General features: G+C 43.4%; 1 protein-coding gene across 3 annotated transcripts in view; it reads left to right on the forward strand.

Annotated features, from left to right (window-relative positions):
* Positions 1-7,902: 7,902 nt before the first annotated feature.
* The window catches only part of LOC135526727 (copper-transporting ATPase 1-like), a 39,806-nt gene continuing 25,885 nt past the window's right edge, over positions 7,903-21,823 (forward strand). For 2 of the 3 annotated variants that reach the window (XM_064955340.1, XM_064955342.1), the window contains exons 1-4: positions 7,903-8,145; positions 16,031-16,164; positions 19,624-20,158; positions 21,441-21,823. The exon at positions 21,441-21,823 is cut by the window's right edge and continues 370 nt beyond it. In XM_064955340.1, coding sequence (XP_064811412.1) covers positions 16,045-16,164; positions 19,624-20,158; positions 21,441-21,823 — 1,038 coding nt within the window. In that variant the 5' untranslated portion in view covers positions 7,903-8,145; positions 16,031-16,044. The remainder of the gene's footprint in view (positions 8,146-16,030; positions 16,165-19,623; positions 20,159-21,440) is intronic. The other variant, XM_064955341.1, reaches the window with a different exon arrangement.

The following is a 21,823-nucleotide window of genomic DNA, read 5'->3' on the forward strand; positions in this document are numbered from 1 at the left end:
CTTGAACTGGTCACCATATCCCTCTTGGCTCAAGGCTTTGCAGGGTTTGGCCTTCTGATGTGATGTCTTCACTTCATCCTGAAAAGTGGGAAATCTAAAAAAACAACAGAATATTATATATTGGATTCAAAATTCAGGCAATGAAATAAACAACTACCTGCCTGCCTCGTCACGATATTCAATGCACATAAATGTGTCTATGTGCATGTTATAATGTGTGTAAATGCATGTTATAATGTGTGTAAATGCGTGTTATAATGTGTGTAAATGCGTGTTATAATGTGTGTAAATGCGTGTTATAATGTGTGTAAATGCATGTTATAATGTGTGTAAATGCATGTTATAATGTGTGTAAATGCATGTTATAATGTGTGTAAATGCATGTTATAATGTGTCTATATGTCAGGACCCGGTTTCGAACCTGGGTCTCCGGAGTGAGAAACAGTCACTTAACCAACTGAGCCACGAATAGACAGCAGAACCCAGAAGATGAGGCAGACACAGCAGTACTTAAGACGGTGTATTTAATAAAGAAAAAATCCTAAAATACAAAAAATGGCAAATCTAAAAGGTGGTAGGAAAAACACAAAAAGACCTCAAAAGAAACTCACCAAAAATAAACAAAAAACAGAAGAACTTCACCCGGAATCGACAAGAGCACACAGAACACTAGGGCAGGGTGCTAACATACAAACACAGAGCACAGAACTGAGGGAAACAAAGGGTTTAAATACAATCAGGGGAAACGAGACACAGGTGCAAATAATAATGGGGATCAAGGGAAAAACATAGGGACAAAAAGCACCATGGGGACATCTACTGACCAAAACCCGGAACAACCCTGGCCAAATCCTGACAGAATCCCCCCCTAGGAACGGCTCCTGACGTTCCTACCAGCTCTCTCAGGGTGGAGGACCCTGAACTGACGAATGAGGTCAGGGTCCAGGATGTCTTTGGCAGGAACCCAGGAGCGCTCCTCAGGACTGTAGCCTTCCCAGTCCACCAGATACTGCCAGGACCGCTGCACCCGGCGGGAATCCAGTATCCGGTGGACGGTATAAGCCGGCTGGCCTCCAATGACACGAGGCGGAGGGGGAGGTCTGTCTGCCGGGACAAGGGGAGAAAAAACAACAGGTTTTAACAATGACACATGAAATGTGGGATTAATCTTAAGGGATCTGGGTAAGTGTAGGCGATAAGAAACTGGGTTAACTCTCCTGGCAACCTTGAAGGGACCGATGTATTTTTGGGACAGCTTGCGAGACTCCACCCGTAGAGGTAAGTCTCTTGTGGAAAGCCAGACTCTCTGGCCGGGGCGCAGGGTAGGCCCGGGACGGCGACGTCTGTTGGCTTGTTGTTGATACCTCTGTGAGGAACGCATCAGATTAAGACGGGTCTTCCTCCACATAAGCCGACAGCGTCTGACGAACCTCAAGGCTGAAGGCACTCTGACTTCTGCCTCCTGGTCCGGGAACAATGGATGAGCATAGCCAAACTGACACTCGTGCGGGACATACCAGTGGAGGAGGAGCGCAAGGTGTTGTGCGCGTATTCGGCCCAAACAATAAAGGATGACCATGTGGACGGGTTGTCACGAGTCATACATCGGAGGGTGGTTTCCAGCTCTTGATTCATCCTCTCTGTTTGGCCGTTGGACTCCGGATGGTACCCTGAAGATAGACTGGCAGAAGCCCCCATGAGTTGGCAGAAGGCCTTCCAAAACCTTGAGGCGAACTGGGGACCTCTGTCAGAAACCACATCTTGAGGAATGCCGAAGACTCGGAACACATGATTAATTACCAACTCAGCCGTTTCCTTGGCAGAAGGTAACTTAGTCAGAGGGACGAACCTGGCCGCCTTTGAAAACCTGTCGATTATGACTAGGATAGTAGTATTGCCATGGGATGGAGGAAGTCCAGTAATAAAGTCCAATGAGATATGGGACCAGGGTCTGTGGGGAACAGGTAAAGGGTGAAGGAGTCCTTGAGGGCGGAGGTGAGAAGATTTGCCCTGGCAGCACACGGGGCAGGCATTGACGAAAGTGGCAACGTCTTCTCTTATGGTAGGCCACCAGAACTTACGCTGGATGAACTCCAAGGTGCGACCTACGCCCGGATGACAGGTGAGGCGAGAGGAGTGCCCCCACAGAAGGACCTGAGTCCTCACTGCCTTGGGGACAAACAACCGATTGGCAGGGCCTCCTTTAGGGTCCGGTTCGCTAGCTTGAGCACGTCTCACGGTATCCTCAACTTGCCACGAGATCGGAGCCACAATCTTAGCAGCAGGAAGGACAGGCATGTCCGTGTCATCTCGAATGGCAGGAGCGTAGACTCGGGACAGGGCATCCGGTTTGAGATTCTTCGACCCGGGCCGATAGGTGAGGATAAACTGGAATCGATTGAAGAAAAGAGACCATCTAGCTTGTCTAGAGTTCAATCGCTTCGCCTGCTGGATATACTCCAGATTTTTGTGGTCCGTAAGCACTTGAAACGGGTGAGAAGCCCCCTCGAGCCAGTGTCTCCATTCCTTCAATGCCATCTTAACCGCTAGGAGTTCACGATCCCCCACATCGTAGTTCCTCTCAGTCGGAGTAAGCCGGTGTGAGAAGAAAGCGCACGGATGAAGCTTCTTGTCTTCACCCCTCTGAGACAGGACAGCTCCAACACCAACCTCTGATGCGTCTACCTCCACCACAAATGGTTCATCCGTAGTCGGTAGTATCAGGATGGGAGCAGAGAGGACGCGCTGCTTGAGTCCTTGGAAGGCCGTCTCAGCTTCTCTTCCCCACACAAACCTTGCATTGCCACCTTTGGTTAAAGCTGAGAGAGGAGCTGCCACCAAACTGAAGTTCTTGATGAACTTGCGGTAAAAGTTTGTGAAGCCCAGGAAACGCTGAACATCCTTAACGGATTTGGGGGTGGGCCAATCCGCTACCGCCCCTACCTTCCTAGGGTCCATTTGGACTCGACCGGGTTCCACTACAAATCCCAGGAATTGTACTCGGGATGAATGGAATTCACATTTTTCCGGCTTAACGTACAGATGGCTGTCCAGGAGGCGTTTGAGTACTTGTCTGACATGCTTAGTGTGTTCTTGAAGGGAGCTCGAAAAGATGAGGATGTCATCCAAGTAAACGAACACAAATATGTTAAGCATATCCCTAAGCACATCGTTTATGAGCGCTTGGAACACCGCTGGGGCGTTGGTCAGGCCGAAGGGCATCACCAAGTATTCATAGTGACCAGTAGGCGTGTTGAAAGCGGTCTTCCACTCGTCACCAGGTCTGATCCGCACAAGATGGTATGCGTTCCGCAGGTCAAGCTTAGTGAAAACAACTGCTTCCTGGAGCAGCTCGAAGGCTGTGGCCATAAGGGGTAGCGGGTAACGGTTACGGACGGTTATGTCATTGAGTCCCCGGTAGTCGATGCAAGGACGTAATCCACCATCTTTCTTGGCCACAAAGAAAAACCCTGCTCCCGCCGGGGAGGTTGATGGACGCATGAGGCCTGCTTCCAGAGAATCCTTGATGTAGGTATCCATAGCAGCTCGTTCGGGTGGAGATAGGGAAAAGATCCGACCCCTGGGGGGGCAAGTGCCCGGAAACAGGTCGATGGGGCAATCGTAAGATCTATGGGGTGGTAGCATGGTGGCCCTCTGTTTGCTAAACACCAGTTTGAGGTCATGGTAACACTCGGGAACTCGGGTCAGGTCGATGGATTCTAAAGACTCGGGAGTAGAACTCGGGGAATTCTGGAAAATACAAGTAGCTTGGCACGTAGGACCCCACTGCTTGATAGTGCCCACAGACCAGTCGATGTGAGGGTTATGGCTGTGAAGCCAGGGGTATCCAAGGACGAGAGGGAACTCGGAACAGGAGATCAAATGAAAGTTCATCAATTCCTGGTGTTGTGAAACTGAAAGTCTCAAGGAGGTAGTGACATGAGTGACAAGTCCAGATCCCAAAGGGCTTCCATCCAATGTAGTAACCCTCATGGGGTCACTTAGAGGTTCAGAGGGAACGCCATTCTCCTTCGCCCAGACACCATCCATGAAGTTACCTGCGGCTCCAGAGTCTACCAAGGCTTGAAGGTGAAACTTGTGGTTGTCCCAGGAGAGGGTGACTGGAATGAGCAGACGGGAGTTGGACGGATGGGAGGAGGTTATGTTTCCCGTTACAGTTCCCCCGGTCTGTACGGGACAGAGCGTTTCCCTGGAGCCCGGGACACGTGGAACGGAAATGGCCCGGTTTGCCGCAATATAGACAGCGTCGCTCCTCATCCGGCGGTCTCTCTCAGCCTGGGAGATGCGTCCAATCTGCATGGGTTCCGGTGGAGCCAGCGATGATAAAGGTGGGGACTCGGAGCTGGGACTGATAGGGGCTAGAGGTCTACGGTTGAGTTCTCTCTCAGACGCTGGTCAATGCGTGAGGCCAACTTGATCAGGGACTCGAGATTGTCCGGTGGTTCCCGAGTGGCCAGTTCATCTTGGATAGTGTCGGAAAGGCCTTTCAGAAAGCACACCGTGAGCGCCTCGTTGTTCCAACCACTCGCTGCTGCCACCGTGCGGAACTGGATGGCATAGTCCGTCACGCTGCGCCAACCTTGATGGAGAGTCAGGAGCTGTTTGGCTGAGTCAGAACCACTGCTTGGGCCTTGAAACACTCGTTTGAATTCCTCAGCAAAGGCAGAGTAGCTGGCACAGCAGGAACTATGGGCATCCCACACAGCAGTAGCCCAGGCCAGGGCTTTTTCCGACAGCAGGGTAATGATATATGCGATCTTAGACCGGTCGGTGGGAAACGACGAGGGTTGCAGCTCAAAGGAGAGAGAACATTGAGTGAGAAAGCCTTTACAAGCACTTGGATCACCTGAGAACCGTTGGGGAGGTGGAAGACGAGGTTCAGCCAGGGGGTTAACTGCCATGGGTACGTGAACCTGAGGTACTGGGACGGAAACTGTTGCCGGGGTAAGTCGATCAGATATTTGCTTAATGGAAGTCAGCATCTCCGACAGAAGATGAGAATGTCTAGCCATTAAGGCCTCTTGCTGAACCAGGGCGGCTTCGTGGCGTTGGACAGTCTCCTGGTGGTGGGACAGCGTGGCAAAAAGGTCCTGGGAACTGGCTGCCTCTGGGTTCATTTTTGGCTCTGTGTTTCTGTCAGGACCCGGTTTCGAACCTGGGTCTCCGGAGTGAGAAACAGTCACTTAACCAACTGAGCCACGAATAGACAGCAGAACCCAGAAGATGAGGCAGACACAGCAGTACTTAAGACGGTGTATTTAATAAAGAAAAAATCCTAAAATACAAAAAATGGCAAATCCAAAAGGTGGTAGGAAAAACACAAAAAGACCTCAAAAGAAACTCACCAAAAATAAACAAAAACAAAAAACAGAATACCACAAGAACTTCACCCGGAATCGACAAGAGCACACAGAACACTAGGGCAGGGTGCTAACATACAAACACAGAGCACAGAACTGAGGGAAACAAAGGGTTTAAATACAATCAGGGGAAACGAGACACAGGTGCAAATAATAATGGGGATCAAGGGAAAAACATAGGGACAAAAAGCACAATGGGGACATCTACTGACCAAAACCCGGAACAACCCTGGCCAAATCCTGACACTATATGCACGTTTTAATGTGTCTGTGTAATCATAGAGATTTTAGATTATATGCATTATAATGATGACATTATTATATAACATTGTTATAACAAAAACAGAGTGGTCAATCACACACTTTAGTGCACACCATAATGTTAATTATTCAATCGGGATTTACATCAGCAATGTAAAATAGTGGCGCAGATTGTAGCTTAGAAGAACCCCGCTCGAGCCAATTCATAACAGTGAGACTGTGGGCTGTGGTCTGTAGACATAATAAAAAAAAAGCATTTTTAATAATAAGCTTGTTACTACTATCTGCTGCTGACTGCAACGCTGAAATAACTGAGTCATAAACCAATGACAAAGTTGAACGAATAAGTTTGGTTATAATACAATAGTACAGTAAGAAAAAAAAGAATAGCAAACGTACTTTTCTCGTTCAATTTGTCTGTGAAACGCCTTCCAGAAGGCCAGCCTAAGCGGTACGCACGCATATGCACCAGCAGCTAGTGCACGTTCAGATGGGGAGAACACCTGTCTGGCTGATTCCACCAGGGGCGTTCTGCCGCCCTAGGTGATACAACTTGAGACACACTCTTATTCCTGCTAAACTATGTACATACATCAGGGGTCAGCAATGGGTTTGACCTTGGGCCAATATTTTTCTCAGCCGAAAGTCTGAGGAACAGAACATAATAGCAGATAATTCATAGGCCTAGGCTACAAATGAAACACCATTTTGAACACATCTGGTTAGTAGGCTATACAATCAGTTTAATGTCAATGTCATAACAGCCTAATATTTTCAATCTCGTTACATTGATAAAATCACCAATTTCTCTATTAAAAATGTTTTTAATATTTATTTGTGTGTTGTTTGAGGAAAATCAGCTTGCCATCAACACAAAATGTTGAGAAAGACTGAAAATAATGAAAATAGACGTTTCAGGGAAGAATGGACAGAGAACTAGGCGTTCTTACCATATTTCTCCATCGCAAGCCAGAGTATCTTGTTTGCAAATAACTAAATCTTAGACTTCCTTATGAATCTAAGCATGGCACTTTCAAAAGTTACCTTTCCACCCAGACAGAGGCTATTCCGATGCAGAAAAATTTAAGCTTCTACTGCTGGCTACTCGTCCGTTGCAAAACCCAACAGCCAGTTTGACGTACTGCCAAATTCTCTAAAATGACTTTGGAGGCGGTTTATGGCAGAGAAATGAACATACTATTCTCTGGCAACAGCTCTGGTGGACATTCCTGCATTCATCATGCCAATTGAACGCTCCCTCAAAACTTGAGACATCTGTGGATTTGTGTTGTGTGACAAAACTGCACATTTTAGAGTGGCCTTTTATTGTCCCCCAGCACAAGGTGCACCTATGTAATGATCATGCTGTTTAATCAGCTTCTTGATATTGATGTGGATGGATTATCTTGGCAAAGGAGAAATTCTCACTAACAGGGATGTAAACAAATTTGTGCACAAAACATGAGAGAGAGAATATTTTGGGGATCTTTTATTTCAGCTCATGAAACATGGGGCCAATACTTTACATGATGCATTTATATTTTTGTTCAGAATATTTCAGTGCAAGTCAAGCACTGCACCTGATCCAGGCAAATTGCAGACAATCTTTGAATTAGTAAAGCCTTTGGGTATTACTTTCGTAAATCACATCTATGTAGTTAGTTTTTAGTTTTTAAAACAGGTAAAGAATTTCCCAGGCACACATTTAGAATGAGAAACGATCTAACGTATTATCATAGGACATCAGTTCACAGTGAGGGATAAAGGTTTACAACGTTCAATTGCCTACACAGCGAGAGCAAGCTGAGGAGAGGCATACACTTGACATTTGAGCGGATAATTAGGCAAAACACGTTTTTATTTCATTGTTTGTTTGAAAGTCGATGCCATTGTTAGTCCCATGTTTGAACCTGCATTCATGGTCTAACTGCTGGGCCTGCAATAATAACCTTGGCCCCTACTCAAGTTGCATTACAGGTTGGGTTGTTCGGACCATCAATTAACACTTGTTAGAATAGAACGGACTAGAAAAACTACATTTCTAACCTAATCGACACATTTTAATTTGCCTATGTACAGCTTTGAACAACATAGGCTACAAAATATGAACTGTGCAAAGGGTATTCACTGATCCGCTAAAAATGAAGGGAAGGAGACGAAACCAACGGAGGACACCAGCTCTAGACTATTGAGATGCACCCGCCCAAGTTCATCACATGCCGCCCACGTCACCTCCCCAGCGCCTCATCTCTCCTGCGCAGATCCGCCGCAATTTGAACCGTGTGAAGTCAGCATGAAAAACGACAACCTAAACAAGTAATGCCAATATTCTTCTATTTTAGCTACAAGCTGTAGCACAGCACTTGTTGCGGCGATAAAAGGAGATCGCAAGCAAGCAAGCCACGTTTCTCCCCTTTAGCATCCGAATATCGTTTTTTGTTGTTGTTGCAACGTCAACACCCTCCTGCTTGGCTAACTACATGATTATCTTCTTGATAAAAAGGTAAATATCTCAAAAATGGTTTATCTTGATAACGTTTACATTAGCTAACTGGGTTCAGTTAGCTAGTTTGTTGGTGCTTGATCGGAAAGCAGTCGCATTTTGTTTTTATATCAAAGCTATCCGGTGATCACGAATCTCCCCATTACAGTTATATTATACATGAGTCATTGGACAAAGTTGAGCTCCCCGACGGAAAAATAAACCGGTAAAAACAATATACAGTGAGTGTGTAGTTTGCATTTGTGTAATTATTTTTGATGTGGTGTGAAAATAGAGGGATTTAGCTCTGTTTTCAATTACATTTTTAGAATCGATTTGTCTGTTTTCCGGAGCCGACCTTTTTACAATGAACATGTAACGTTCAATTAGTTTACGGTCCTTTATCCTTTAGGCCAATATTGGGCTAGCTAGCTATGCTAATATCATATAGCTATGATTTTAAAATACAGATTATACGAAAATAAGTTACGGAACATTTGCTGTGGTGTCCTAGTTACAGTAGCTATTAATCCAATGATTTATCCATTGCATAACATGTTATTAGTACGCATCCAATGAATACGTTTAGCTATGTGACGCGAAGCTAACCAAAGGACTTTCATGCCCTGGCTAACTAACTTATGATGTAACTTGTTTTCTGAGGTCGATGTAGCTAGTCCTAGAAGTCTCCAAAATGTTGCTTACTGTGACCATCATGTCCTATCTGTGTCACTCATGATCATCTATTATGGCTTTGGGGTTACCCATGAAGGGATTTACAAACATCCTTTGTCATTCCAATACATTTGAAGAAGAGATGGGTAGGTAGCTAGGCAGGATCCTTGTATCTGCTTTTAGCGAACACTAGTATTTATATTGGCTTCGGAAAGCATTCATACCCCTTGACTTATTCCACATTTTGTTGTGTTGTAGCCTGAATTCAATCGGGATTAAATATATATATTTTCTCAACCATTTCTCACTCATGACAAAGTGAAAACAGTTTTTTAGAAAATGTTGCGAATTTGGTGAAGTACAGAAATATCTAATCTTAAATACCATGGGTTAAGTCTCTAAGAGCTTTCCACACCTGGATTGTGCAACATTTGCCCATTTATTATTTTCAAAATTCTTCAAGCTCTGTCAAATTAGTTGTTGATCATTGCTAGACAACCATTTTCAGGTCTTGCCATCGATTTTGAAGTAGATTTAAGGCAAATGTAACTCGCCACTTAGGAACATTCACAGTCTTCTTTGTAAACCGCTCCAGTGTAGATTTGGCCTTGTGTTTTAGGTTATTGTCCTGCTGGAAGGTGAATTCATCTCCCCGTATCTGGTGGAAAGCAGACAACCAGGTTTTCCTCTAGGATTTTACTTGTGCTTAGGTCCATTTCGTTTAAAAAAAAATGTATCCTGAAAAACTTCCAAATCCTTAACGATTACAAACATACCCACAACATGATGCAGCCACCACTATGCTTGGAATTTTTATTTATTTATTTATTTCACCTTTATTTAACCATGTAGGCAAGTTGAAAACAAGTTCTCATTTGCAACTGCGACCTGGCCAAGATAAAGCGTATCAATTCGACACATACAACAACAAAGAGTTACACATGTAATAAACAAAACATACAGTCAATAATACAGTAGAACAAAAGAAAACAAAAAGTATATATACAGTGAGTGCAAATGAGGTAAGTTAAGGAAATAAATAGGCCATGGTGGCGAAGTAATTACAATCTAGCAATTAAACACTGGAATGGTAGATCGGCAGAAGATGAATGTGCAGGTAGAGATACTGGGGTGCAAAGGAGCAAAATAAATACCAGTATGGGGATGAGGTAGGTAGATAGATGGGTTGTTTACAGATGGGCTATGTACAGGTGCAGTGATCTGTAAGCTGCTCTGACAGCTGGTGCTTAAAGCTAGTGAGGGAGATATGAGTGTCCAGCTTCAGTGATTTTTGCAATTCGTTCCAGTCATGGGGAGCAGAGAACTGGAAGGAAAGACGACCAAAGGAGGAATTGGCTTTGGGGGGTGACCAGTGAGATATATCTGCTGGAGCGCATGCTACGAGCGGGTGCTGCTATGGTGACCAGCGAGCTGAGATAAGGCGGGGCTTTACCTAGCAGAGACTTGTAGATAACCTGTAGCCAGTGGGTTTGGCGACGAGTACGAAGCGAGGGCCAACCAACGAGAGCGTACAGGTCGCAATGGTGGGTAGTGTGTGGGGCTTTGGTGACAAAACGGATGGTACTGTTATAGACTGCATCCAGTTTGTTGAGTAGAGTGTTGGAGGCTATTTTATAGATGACATCACCGAAGTCGAGGATCGGTAGGATGGTCATTTTTCTGAGGGTATGTTTGGCAGCATGAGTGAAGGATACTTTGTTGCATTATAGGAAGCCGATTTAATTTTGGATTGGGGATGCTTAATGTGAGTCTGGAAGGAGAGTTTACAGTCTAACCAGTCACCCAGGTATTTGTAGATGTCCACGTATTCTATGCTGGACAGGCGAGCAGGTGCGGGCAGTGATCGATTGAATAGCATGCATCTAGTTTTACTTGTGTTTAAGAGCAGTTGGAGGCCACGGAAGGAGAGTTGTATGGCATTGAAGCTCATCTGGATGTTAGTTAACACAGTGTCCAAAGAGGGGCCAGAAGTATACAGAATGGTGTCGTCTGCGTAGAGGTGGATCAGAGAATCACCAGCAGCAAGAGCGACATCATTGATGTATACAGATAAGAGAGTTGGCCCGAGAATTGAACCCTGTGGTACCCCCATAGAGACTGTCAGAGGTCTGGACAACAGGCCCTCCGATTTGACACACTGAACTCTATCAGAGAAGTAGTTGGTAAACCAGGCGAGGCAATCATTTGAGAAACCAAGGCTGTCGAGTCTGCCAATAAGAATGTGGTGATTGACAGAGTCGAAAGCCTTGGCCAGGTCGAGGAATACGCCTGCAACATGGAGTGTGGTACTCATTAATATGTTTGGGGAAAATACAATACAACACTTTGTATTCAGGCCAAAAAGTGAATTGCTTTGCCAAATGTTTTGCAGTATTACTTAAGGGCCTTGTTGCAAACAGGATGCATGTTTTGGAGTATTTTTTTAAATTCTGTACAGGATTCCTTCTTTTCACTCAGTCAATTGGGTTAGTATTGTGGAGTAACTACAATGTTGTTGATCCATCCTAAGGATTCTATCACAGTCATTAAACTTAAACTGTTTTAGTCACCACTGACCTAAAATCACCAATCCCTGTGCGGCTTCCTTCTTCTCCGGCAATTGAGTTAGGAAGGACGCCTATATTGGTTTTAGTGACTGAATGTATTGATACGCCATCCAAATACATACTGTTGAAGTCAGAAGTTTACATACACCTTAGCCAAATACATTGAAACTCCGTTTTTCACAATTCCTGACATTTAATCCTAGTAAACATGCGCTGTCTTAGGTCAGTTACGATCACCACTTTATTTTAAGAATGTGAAATGTCAGAATAATAGTAGAGAGAATGATTTATTTCAGCTTTTATTTCTTTCATCATATTCCCAGTGGGTTAGAAGTTTACATACACTCAATTAGTATTAGGTAGCATTGCCTTTAAATTTTTTAACTTGGGAAAAATGTTTTGGGTAGCTTCCCACAATAAGTTGGATGAATTTGGGCCCATTCCTCCTGACAGAGCTGATGTAACTGAGTCAGGTTTGTAGGCCTCCTTGCTCGCACACACTTTTTCAGTTCTTCCCACAAATGTTCTATAGGATTGAGGTCAGCACTTCGTGATGGCCACTCCAATACCTTGACTTTGTTGTCCTTAAGCCATTTTGCCACAACTTTGGAAGTATGCTTGGGGTCATTGTCCATTTGGAAGACCCATCTGCGACCAAGCTTTAACTTCCTGACTGATGTCTTGAGATGTTGCTTCAATATATCCACATCATTTTCCTGCCTCGTGATGCCATCTATTTTGTGAAGGGCACCACTCCCTCCTGCAGCAAAGCACCCCCACAACATGATGCTGCCCCCCCGTGCTTCACAGTTGGGATGGTGTTCTTCGGCTTGCAAGCCTCCCCCTTTTTCCTCCAAACATAACAATGTTCATTCTGGTCAAACAATTTTATTTTTGTTTCATCAGACCAGATGACATTTCTCCAAAAATTACGATTTTTGTCCCCATGTGCAGTTGCAAACCGTAGTCTGGACTTTTTTCATGGCGGTTTTGGATCAGTGGCTTCTTCATTACTGAGCGGCCTTTCAGGTTATGTCGATATAGGACTTGTTTTACTGTTGATACAGATACTTTGTACCTATTTTCTCCAGCACCTTCACAAGGTCCTTAGCTGTTGTTCTGTGATTGATTTGCACTTTCCGCACCAAAGTACGTTCATCTCTAGGAGACAGGACACGTCTCCTTCCTGAGATGTATGACGGCTGTGTGGTCCCATCGTGTTTATACTTGCGTACTATTGTTTGTACAGATGAACGTGGTACCTTCAGGCGTTTGAAAATTGCTCCCAAGGATGAACCAGACTTGTGGAGGGCTGATTTCTTTTGATTTTCCCATGAAGTTAAGCAAAGAGGCACTGGGTTGAAGGTAGGCCTTGAAATACATCCACAGGTACACCTCCAATAGGCTAATTGACATAATTTGAGTCAATCAGAAGCTTCTAAAGCCATGACATCATTTTCTGGAATGTTCCAAGCTGTTTATAGGCATTGTTAACTTAGTGTATGTGAACTTCTTACCCACTGGAATTGTGATACAGTGAATTATAAGTGAAATAATCTGTCTGTAAACAATTGTTGGAAAACTAGTTTTAATGACTCCAACCTAAGTGTATGTAAACTTCCGACTTCAACTGTAAATACATACAGACATGCATACAGTACTAGTCAAATGTTCGGATGCTTACTCATTCAAGGTTTTTCATTTAATTTTCTACATTGTAGAATAATTGTGAAGATATCAAAACTATGAAATAACATAGGGTGGCCTTTAAAATGTTTTATTCGATTACTCATGTTGTACTCATTGTTAGGAAGAATTATGGTCCAAATCGGATGTTAGGTACTATATTTATTGAAGACTATATGAATCCTATACATTTATAATGCCAGTTTGGGTGCAATCATTTAGCGTAATTTATCAGAAATCTAATTATATGTCGACGACAAACAAAATTCAGGAATGATAATCTTTCTAACTACAGAAACAATTTCAGAAAAATCTGAGATAGTGGGTGTCATGGCTTGCTAAAATGACATGGAACGACCCCCTCTCCCCTTGCATAAGTACCAACCCTACTAACAATCAGCATCTTGAATTTGATTTAACTTCTGGCTTCCGGTGGGCTATTCTCCTTGTTTGGTTGATGGCAAGTGGAGTGGCTGGAGCGTCATCAAATCAGATCCCCTGCCACACAATGACGTAGCTCGGAGCCCTGTCTACTGTCAAAGCAGCGACATCTTCTTCTCCTGCCACTGTCAGTGGCTCCTGAGCTGGGATAAGCAAGGTTTTTTTAGTATAGGGCCAATGCCTTGTGTTTGATCTGGTATTTGGTAGCTACAATATGGATTGATCCTCAAAACAGCATTAGGGCAGATTTTTATTTTCAGAAATATATATGTGTATGTTTGAAGCTGATGGGTAAGTAGATTTTTGTTTTGTTTTTGTTCATTATGTTTTTCCTTGCAGCTTTTCAGAGTGTGATGGATATATGTGTGATGTTAGGAAGGAGGGGTATGAAGTAGAGGTCGACAGATTATTGGAGGACCAAAAAAAGCCGATACCGATTAATCGGCCGATGTTTTCATTTATTTATTTTTTTTTATAAATGTATTTGTAATAAGCACTATTACAACAATACTGAATGAACACTTATTTTTAACTTAATATAATACATCAATAAAATATATCTAGCCTCAAATGAATAATGAAACATGTTCAATTAGGTTTAAATAATGAAAAAACAAAGTGTTGGAGAAGAAAGTAAAAGTGCAATATGTTCTATGTAAAAAAGCTAACGTTTAAGTTCCTTGCTCAGAATATGAGAACATATGAAATCTGGTGGCTCCTTTTAACATGAGTCTTCAATATTCCCAGTTAAGAAGTTTTAGGTTGTAGTTATTATTGGACTATTTGTTTCTATACGATTTGTATTTCATATACCTTTGACTATGTTCTTATAAGCACTTTAGTATTGCCAGTGTAACAGTATAGCTTCCGTCCCTCTCCTCGCCCCTACCTGGGCTTGTACCAGGAAAACATTGACAATAGCCACCCTCGAAGCAGCGTTACCCATGCAGAGCAAGGGGAACTAGTACTCCAAGTCTCAGAGCGAATGACGTTTGAAACTCTATTAGCACGCACCCCGCTAACTAGCTAGCCATTTCACATCGGTTACACCAGCCTCATCTCGGGAGTTGATAGGCTTGAAGTCATAAACAGCTCAATGCTTGGAGCACAGTGAAGAGCTGCTGGCAAAACACACAAAAGTGCTGTTTGAATGAATGCTTACGAGCCTGCTGGTGCCTACCATCGCTCAGTCAGACTGCTCTATCAAATCATAGACTTAATTATGACATAATAACACACAGAAATACGAGCCTTTGGTCATTAAAATGGTAGAATCCGGAAACTATCATTTCAAAAACAAAACGTTTATTCTTTCAGTGAAATACGGAACCGTTCTGTATTTTATCTAACGGATGGCATCCCTAAGTCTAAATATTGCTGTTACATTGTACAACCTTCAATGTTATGTCATAAATATGTACAATTCTGGCAAATTAATTATGGTCTTTGTTGGGAATGAATGGACTTCACACAGTTCGCAACGAGCCAGGCGGCCCAAACTGCTGCATATACCCTGACTGCTTGCACGGAACGCAAGAGAAGTGACACAATTTCCATAAATTCATGTTAGCAGGCAATATTAACTAAATATACAGGTTTAAAATTATATACTTGTGTATTGATTTTAAAGAAAGGCATTGATGTTTATGGTTAAGGACATTGGTGCAACGACAGTGCTTTTTTCGAAAATGCTCTTGTTAAATCATCACCCGTTTGTCGAAGTAGACTGTGATTCAATGAGGAATTAACAGGCACCGCATCCATTATATGCAACGCAGGACACGCTAGATAACTACACATGGTTGATGATATTGCTAGTTTAACTAGTGATTATGTTAAGATTTATCTTGTAAAAAACAGTTTAAATGCTAGCTAGCAACTTACCTTGGCTTCTTCCCGCCCTCACATAATAGGTAGTCCTCGTGGAGTGAAATGTGAGGCAGGTGGTTAGAGCATCAGACTAGTATCCGGAAGGTTGCAAGTTCAAACCCCCGAGCTGACAAGGTAAAAATCTGTCGTTCTGCCCCTTGAACAAGACAGTTAACCCACCGTTCCTAGGCCTTCATTGAAAATAAGAATGTGTTCTTAACTGACTTGCCTAGTTAAATAAAGGTGTAAAAAAATATAATAATCGGCAAATCGGTGTCCAAAAATACCGATTACCAATTTGTTATGAAAACTTGAAATCGGCCCTAATTAATCGGCCATTCCGATTTAATCGGTCGACCTCTACTATGAAAGGGTCTCTGAGTGACATGTAAGAAATAGAACATTTTTTTAGTTTTGGACCTTCTGATTTATTGAGAGGGGCGACTGCACATCAGCCCGTTGACGAATCCTTATCTTTGTGTGTATGACATCAATGTAATATTTACTGGCCTGTTTAATTTCTGTTTACTCTCTTGCCGTGGGAAACGAGATCCTTGTCATGCGCTCGTAAATAGTCTGGCTTATGACCTTTCTTGTCTGCTTTTTTTGGAATGTGAAAATGTTTTCTTTGTTAAACCATGCTAATGTCCTTTTTGTTTTGTTCCCAGACAAAGGACTTACAATGACGCTAAAGGTCAAGCTGAGCTCAGTTTGTCTGGGTGTGGAGGGGATGACCTGTACTTCCTGTGTTCAGTCTATTGAGCAGCGCATTGGGGGTCTTCCTGGAGTCGTACACATCAAGGTGGGTCCGGTACACATTTAGGGGAGGTTTCCCGGATCCAGATTAAGCCTAGTCCTGGACTCCAGTGAGCATGATTTGTATATTATTTATTTTTGTCCAGGACTAGGCGCAATCCGGGAAACTGGCCCAATGTGTTTTAAATTGTATCACAACTTTATAGGATAGGCCTTTGTGTGACATGTACATGTGTTAGATTATAATCTACACATCCAACTGATTTTACAGGATCTGAAGGATGTTTTCACCCTTACAGCTTTGTGTTCATCGATCTTTCACCTTTCAAACAGAATGTCTTCAAACTGCCAAGTCTGCATTTCCACCGTAGACTTGACACCATTTGCACAATTTCCAGAGATTTAAAATAGCGGAGTTTGCTTTTTTTTCTTTTCTTTTTTTTTTACAGTTTCAGAACATTTTAAAAACTAGATGTGAAACTAACTAGCTACATTTGAGAAAGCAGCAAAAAAAATGTTTCCTTATTTTATCTCTTGCCAACTATAATTTGTATTTCATTTCACCCAACTAAATATCCCATAGCATCTGATTTCCAGGATGCATCCCAAATTGCACCCTATTCTCAACTACTTTTTATTCATTTTATTTGACCTTTTATTTAACTAGGTAAGTCCGTTAAGAACAACTTCTTATTTTCAATGACGGCCTAGGAACAGTGGGTTAACTGCCTGTTCAGGGGCAGAACGACAGATTTGTACCTTGTCAGCTCGGGGATTTGAACTTGCAACCTTTCGGTTACTAGTCCAACGCTCTAACCGCTGTGATTTGGGATGCAGCTCAGCCTCCAACTCTCCCCTACAAGGGAGTGGCTTGTTTATATAGCTTAATTGAAGATGAACAGTGATCCTTAATTCCGTGTAGCAGCTGTAATAATGTCCTAGATGGCAGTGAATGTGTCCTGGCCTTCTCTGTGTGTTTACCCCTCAGGCACAGGTTAATGGGGATATAATGTAATCGCGTGGTTCCTGACAGAGAGCTGGTCTTTACAGGACTGTCATTTGGTTATTGTGGGTCGATAACCGGCTGAACGGGTAGCAGACGGAGAATATGGGCAATGGCATCAGGTCCTGAAAGGGTCAGGGGACGTTAATGTGTGTTATTGTAAGAAACAGTAGGTGTCCTTTTTAAGTGAGGAGTGAATACACTGTTGTTGAACGTGGACGGTAGAGGCCTGTAGGATAGTTTTTGACCCTGGTCAAAGTTAAAAACAGTAGTAGACTGTATGAGGAAAGGACAGTCTCTCATTCACTCTCGCTCTCCCTGACACACACACACACACACACACACACACACACACACTTAGGAAAACATAGATAATCTCTGGTACGTACACACACTTCCCTCCTGTGTTTTTAACTTGCATTTCAGTCAGGGCTGAGTGGTCATGTGATGGCGTCAGCTAATCACAAGTTTCCGTGTGTGTGTGTGTGTGTTAGAGAGATATGGGTTCTTTGTATTGCTACTAGAACATGCTGGAAGCTTCTGAGGCCAATGCACTCATCTTTATATAGAGTACCAATCAAAAGTTGGAACACACCTATTCATTTTTATTTTTGACTATTTTCTACATTGTAGAATAGTGAAGACATCAAAACTGTGAAATAACACACATGGAATCATGTAGTTAAACAAATCAAAAATATATTTTATATTCTTGAAAGTTGCCACCGTTTGCCTTGATGACAGCTTTGCACACTCTTGGCATTCTCTCAACCAGCTTCACCTGGAATGCTTTTCCAACAGTCTTGAAGGAGTTCCCACATATGCTGAGCACTTGTTTGCTGCTTTTCCTTCACTCTGCGGTCCGACTCATCCCAAACCAACTCAATTGTGTTGAGGTCGGGTGATTGTGGCGGTTCACTTACTCTGCATCTCACAAGTTCTCGCAGTTCGAACCAAAAATCTCATTTGGACTCATCAGACCAAATGACAGATTTCCACCGGTCTAATGTCCATTGTTCATGTTTCCTGGCTCAAGCAAGTCTTTTCTTATTATTGGTGTCCTTTAGTAGTGGTTTCTTTGCAGAAATTCGACCATGAAGTCCTGATTCACACAGTCTCCTCTGAACAGTTGATGTTGAGATGTCTGTTACTTGAACTCTGTGAAGCATTTATTTGGGCTGCAATCTGAGGCTGGTAACTTTAATGAACTTATCCTCTGCAGCAGAGGTAACTCTGGGTCTTCCTTTCCTGTGTGGCGGTCCTCATGAGAGCCAGTTCCATCATAGCGCTTGATGGTTTGTGCGACTGCACTTGAAGAAACTTTCAAACTTCTTGAAATGTTCCAGATTGACTGACCTTCATGTCTTAAAGTAATGATGGTCTGTTTCTCTTTGCTTATTTGAGCTGTTCTTGCCATAATTTGGTCTTGGTATTTTACCAAATAGGGCTATCTTCTGTATACCATCCCTACCTTGTCACAAAACAACTGATTGGCTCAAACGCATTCCAAAGGAAATAAATTCCACAAATGAACTTTTAACAAGGCACACCTGTTCATTTGGATCTGCCATTTTTTTTTTTTCAAATTTTGCCTAAAATGACATACCCAAATCTAACTGCCTGTAGCTCAGGCCCTGAAGCAAGGATATACATGTTCTTAATACCATTTGAAAGGAAACACTTTAAAGTTTGTGGAAATGTTAAATTAATGTAGGAGAATATAACACATTAGATCTGGTAAAAGATAATACAAAGAAAAAACATGTTGTTTTTGGTACCATCTTTGAATTGCCAGATAAAGGTCATAATGTGTTATTCCAGCCCAGGTGTAATTTAGATCAAGACTGCCCAAAGGTGCCTAATTGGTTAATTAATACACGTTCAAGTTCATAACTGTGCTCTCTCTCCTCAAACAATAGCATGGTGTTCTCTCACTGTAATAGATACTGTCAATTGGACAGTGCAGATAGATTAATGAGAATTTAAGCTTTCTGCCAATATCAGATATGTCTATGTCCTGGGAAATGTCTATGTCCTTGTTTCTTACAGCCTCATGCTAATCACATTAGCCTATGTTAGCTCAACCGTCCTGACGGGGGGACAACGACACACCGATCCTGTCGATGTTAATTGAAATGCATTCCAGGTGACTTCCTCTTGAAGCTGCACAAGGATCATCTCCAGACTACCTGTTTATGTGGAATAGATTTGATGTCCTATTGATCGTAGCTTCGTATGGTTTTAGTAACCGTCTCAGTGTGATTTCAGCCATGAATCTCAGAATTGTGCTGATTTACATGGTAACCATGACATGACCATTTTTTGTATGGCTGTCAATGACTGCATGTCTCCATGGCATAAATTTATAACGGCTGTATAATTCTGTTTAGTTTCAAAGCCTAGTTTTAAACTGCATTACTGTACATCAGCTCTCACTTCTGTTCATGTCAGTATAAAGTGTTTTTTAATTATTCTTTTTGTTTGCCATTTTTTTTCTGGTAGGTGTCTCTGGAGCTGAAGAATGCCAGCATCATCTTCGACCACAGCCATCACACCCCAGAGTCCCTGGCTGAGGCTGTGGAGGACATGGGGTTTGACTCCATCCTCTCAGACACTAGCACATCCTCCACGGTGCTCACGGAGACCCAGCTGGTCCCCATCCCAGCCCTTCTCACCCCCGAAGCCCAACAGGAGGCTCTGACCAAGCTAGCTCAGCTCCAGGGGGTCCTGGAGGTCCAGGAGAACAAGGACCAGAGGGGAGTGTCTGTTACCTTCATCCCTGCCCTGATCAGTGTAGTGCAGCTGGGGGAGGTGGTTAGTAGCTTGGCCCCACTCCTGGAGGTCCCTACATCCAATAGCCCAACAGAGGAAACTCTTGTCTCAGTCCCAGCTCCTGCCACAGTCACAGTGTCAGCCCCGGCCACATCCTCACAGCCTCAGCTGGTGAAGATGCGGATCGAGGGCATGGTCTGTCTGTCCTGCACCACCACCATCGAAGGGAAGATTGGCAAGCTCAAAGGAGTTGAGAAAATCAAAGGTAACTTTGTTACTTTGTATTGCGTAGTAGTCACCGGTTTTACACTGAAGGCCATTATCATTTGATCGTGAATCAATGAGTTCTGATCAAGTGTAGTGCTGATCTTGCTAAAGGTCCGATGCAGCTGTTTTAATCTCAATATCAAATCATTTCTTGGTAACAATGAAGTGCCTTACTGTGATTTTTTTTCAATAAAAATGGTAAAAAAACAAACAAATAGCTTCTTAGCGAAGAGCAATTTCTCAAGCAAGACTTCTGCTTGGATTGTCTGGCGGTGGTCTGAGCGGGGAGGGGAAAACTGGAATTATTGGCAGAGATGTTGAACTCTCTTTCTTATTGATCTATTCACGACACTGAACAAAAATATAAACTCAACATGTAAAGTGTTGGTCCCATGAGCTGAAATAAAAGAGAAACACAATGCCACACGTCTCAAGTTTTTAGGGAGCAGCAATGTCCACCAGAGCTGTTGCCATGGTATTTAGTGTTCATTTCATAAGCCGCCACCGTCAATTTAGAGAATGTGTCAGTATGCCAACCGGCCTCACAACTGCAGACCGCGTGTAACCATGACAACCCAGTACATTACCTCCACATCCGGCTTCTTCCCCTGCGAGATCATCTGAGGGGGTGCTGAGGAGTATCTCTGTCTGTAATAAAGAGGTTTTTTTTGGGGGGGGGGCTCATTCTGATTGGCTGGGCCAGCCTCCAAAGTGGGTGGGCCCAAGCCCACCCAGGGCTGCGCTCCTGCCCAGTCATGTGGCGTCCATAGATTAGGGCTTAATGAATTTACTTAAACATTGCCTGATTTCCTTCTATGAACTGTAACTCAGTAAAATCTTAGAAATTGTTGCATGTTGTGTTTTATTTTTTTTTAAAGTATCATTTACCAGCTGGTGATGTCATCAGGCAGGCCCAAAATTCCATCCAGCTAAAACAGGCTGAAACTCATAGTGTGTGTGTGTGTGTGTGTGTGTGTGTGTGTGTGTGTGTGTGTGTGTGTGTGTGTGTGTGTGTGTGTGTGTGTGTGTGTGTGTGTGTGGAAAATAAAAATTGACTGCACTGGTCCTTTATCTGACTTTGCATTCTATAGTGATGAATGAATATGTGAAGTTGTAGTAGTCTCGTATTCTCACTTAACATTAACTTGCATTTCAAGGTCAGGAATAATCTGTATTAAAAAAAAAAACTCAATCATGTTTTTCTGTCCTCATCACAGTGATACTTTTGGATTCCTGGAGATTATAATTTATGAATGTTTCCCTTGTGTGTTCTCCGCCAGTGGTTCTAGACTCCCAGGAGGCCACTGTTCTCTACCTGCCATACCTCATCACTATCGACGACATCATCGCCCAGATCGCCAAGGCAGGCTTCAAAGCCACACCCAAGTCCAAGCCCCGCCCCCTGCAGCTGTCCGTCAGCGAGATGGAGCGGTTGCTAAGCGCTGCCCTATCCCCCCCACCGCCAGTGGAATGTTCCACTGAGGATTCTGAGGTGTCCACAGACTCGGCCCAGACTACCCTCAGGGTGACGGGCATGCACTGCCGCTCCTGTGTGGTAAACATCCAGGATAACATCTCCAAGCTGGCTGGGGTGACCTCCATAGAGGTATTGTTGGAGAGCGAGAGCGCCTCCATCCACTACGACCCGGGGAGAGTGACTGTG

This window comes from Oncorhynchus masou, chromosome 32 (assembly GCF_036934945.1).
Source record: "Oncorhynchus masou masou isolate Uvic2021 chromosome 32, UVic_Omas_1.1, whole genome shotgun sequence".
NCBI classification, from domain to species: Eukaryota; Metazoa; Chordata; class Actinopteri; order Salmoniformes; family Salmonidae; genus Oncorhynchus; species Oncorhynchus masou.